Below are 1,906 nucleotides of genomic sequence, written 5' to 3' on the forward strand. Positions count from 1 at the left end.
AGTTATGGTCTGTGGGACTTTTATATTATAAGCTAAAAAGAGCTTAGCATTGGCTTGTCTATCACCTGTAAGGTTAAAAAAAAGTTTAAGGTCTTAATAATTTTATTAGCAGTCAAACAGTTGATTTAACTTACGTTACATTAAATTATGTTGAATTGATGTTATATTTCGCTGTTTTATTTACATCTGTCAAAAGCGACATTGGAAAAAAGTTAATATACAAGGTGGGTGGTCAAACCGTCTAGGCCCCTCCCAAAGAGTGGGCTGGTTTTGGAAGATAAAGTCTATAATATGACAGGATACATCTATTTTCTCTTCAGCAGTCTTGAGGCAGGAAACCCAGAGGTTGCACCCAGTGAACATCCCCTCTTTCCTTCTCCCTCAGCCTTGCTCTCTCTCTCTCAGACACATCCAGACTTACTGGTGCTGACCCATACAGCTGGTGGGATGCTGACCTTTCTGAGGGGAGCGGTGCAGCCGGTGACTGTCAGCAGGGCGAGGGATATTGTCCAGAAACGCAACTCCAGCATCTACAGCAAACCACCCAAAAACAAGATCGGACCTGGGGTGAGTGAAACGATTACAAAATCCTAAAAGGTTGCACAGATTCATGGGATCAGCCAGCGTTAGGTCAATGAGATAATGGGATTACCTTGGATGACTCCTTATATTGAAGAGTAAACCTCAGATTTAGTTCACATAGTATATTATATGAATAACTGTTCAAAAGTTTGGGGGTCAGTATGATTTTGTTTTTTTTAAGAAATTCATTGTTTGATTTAGCAAGGATGTATTAAATTTACACTTATAATTTTAGAAAAGATTATCTTTTAAAGATTGATGCTGTTTTGAGCTTTCTATTTATCAAAGGTTCCACAAAAATATTAAGCAGCACAACGGTTTTCAACATAATGAGAAATGTTTTGGAAGCATATTACCATATTAGAATGATTTCTGAAGGATCATGTGACGCTTAAGACTGAATAATGACTGCTGAAAAATCACAGAATATATACATGTGATAATTTTTCACATATTACTGTTTTTAAATTAAATAGCAGTGCAATATAATCATTTAAAGCTGTTTGAATTCATGTGTGCATTTCATGTGTTTCTGCAGCAAAGTTTCTTCATCATGTCTGTATTTGCTGTCGCCCTCCTTGCCCCCGCCGGCTGGATTCTGCACCACATCCCAGAATATCGTCAGAGAGAAAAACCCCCACCATCCTAAAGAACGCACACCTCCATCACGGTCAACTTACCTGGTGTCACGTACCACTGACAGACCTGGCTGCCTCTAAAGCATTATTCACCTCTAGTGAAACATTTACATCCTTAAAACACAACATCATGAGACACATCACAAGTATACCTTTTATGGATAATAATATTAATATTAATAACAATTATCATAAAAAAAGTCCAGTTGTTTATAGAAGGGACAAATTGGCCCCGTTTGAATCTAATAAGAAATGTAATTCCATGGTGTTTAATGCCTTAGGACTGTGGCCCTTACTACATGCAAAATGACTGTATGCTTTCTCCTGTAATAAAGTTTCTTTATATACCATCTGTTTTGGTTGATAACTTTATGTTTTCACTGTGCTAATTGTTCTTGCCTTGGGGGCACTGTTTAGAAGTATACATAGAAATGAGATTTCTTGAGAAAAATCACTTCAATAATGTCCCGTAAATTGGAGCAGAGACTGAATAACGAAGCAGATTGATGCAGCCAATTCATACACACAAAAAAATGTGGTTCTTTAGTAGTCCTTGTTTTTTTTTTAAGGTGCTAGTACTTCTGCCATATGAAGAACCTGTTAAGCTCAGTATGGTTCTTCAAACCCAGTATGGTTCTGCAGCGGTTTGTTGGGGTGGTTGAAGTGCTTTAAAGCCCAGTATGGTT

The 1,906-nt window shown here is 37.6% G+C and overlaps 1 protein-coding gene across 1 annotated transcript; it reads left to right on the forward strand.

Moving 5' to 3' along the window:
* Positions 1-307: 307 nt before the first annotated feature.
* On the forward strand, positions 308-1,570 carry LOC141283839 (cytochrome c oxidase subunit 8A, mitochondrial). The gene is made up of 2 exons (XM_073817159.1): positions 308-567; positions 1,121-1,570. Exons 1-2 carry the CDS (start codon positions 448-450, stop codon positions 1,229-1,231), a joined length of 231 nt encoding a protein of 76 aa, XP_073673260.1. The 5' UTR covers positions 308-447; the 3' UTR covers positions 1,232-1,570.
* The last annotated feature ends 336 nt before the right edge of the window (positions 1,571-1,906 follow it).

The sequence above is a fragment of the Garra rufa genome, chromosome 13, assembly GCF_049309525.1.
Source record: "Garra rufa chromosome 13, GarRuf1.0, whole genome shotgun sequence".
Lineage (NCBI taxonomy): Eukaryota > Metazoa > Chordata > Actinopteri > Cypriniformes > Cyprinidae > Garra > Garra rufa.

Coding starts and splice junctions, on each gene's coding strand:
- LOC141283839 (XM_073817159.1), top strand. CDS start 448: ATGCTGACCTTTCTGAGGGGAGCGGTGCAGCCGGTGACTGTCAGCAGG. Junction 568..1,120: donor AAAACAAGATCGGACCTGGG/GTGAGTGAAACG, acceptor GTGTTTCTGCAG/CAAAGTTTCTTCATCATGTC.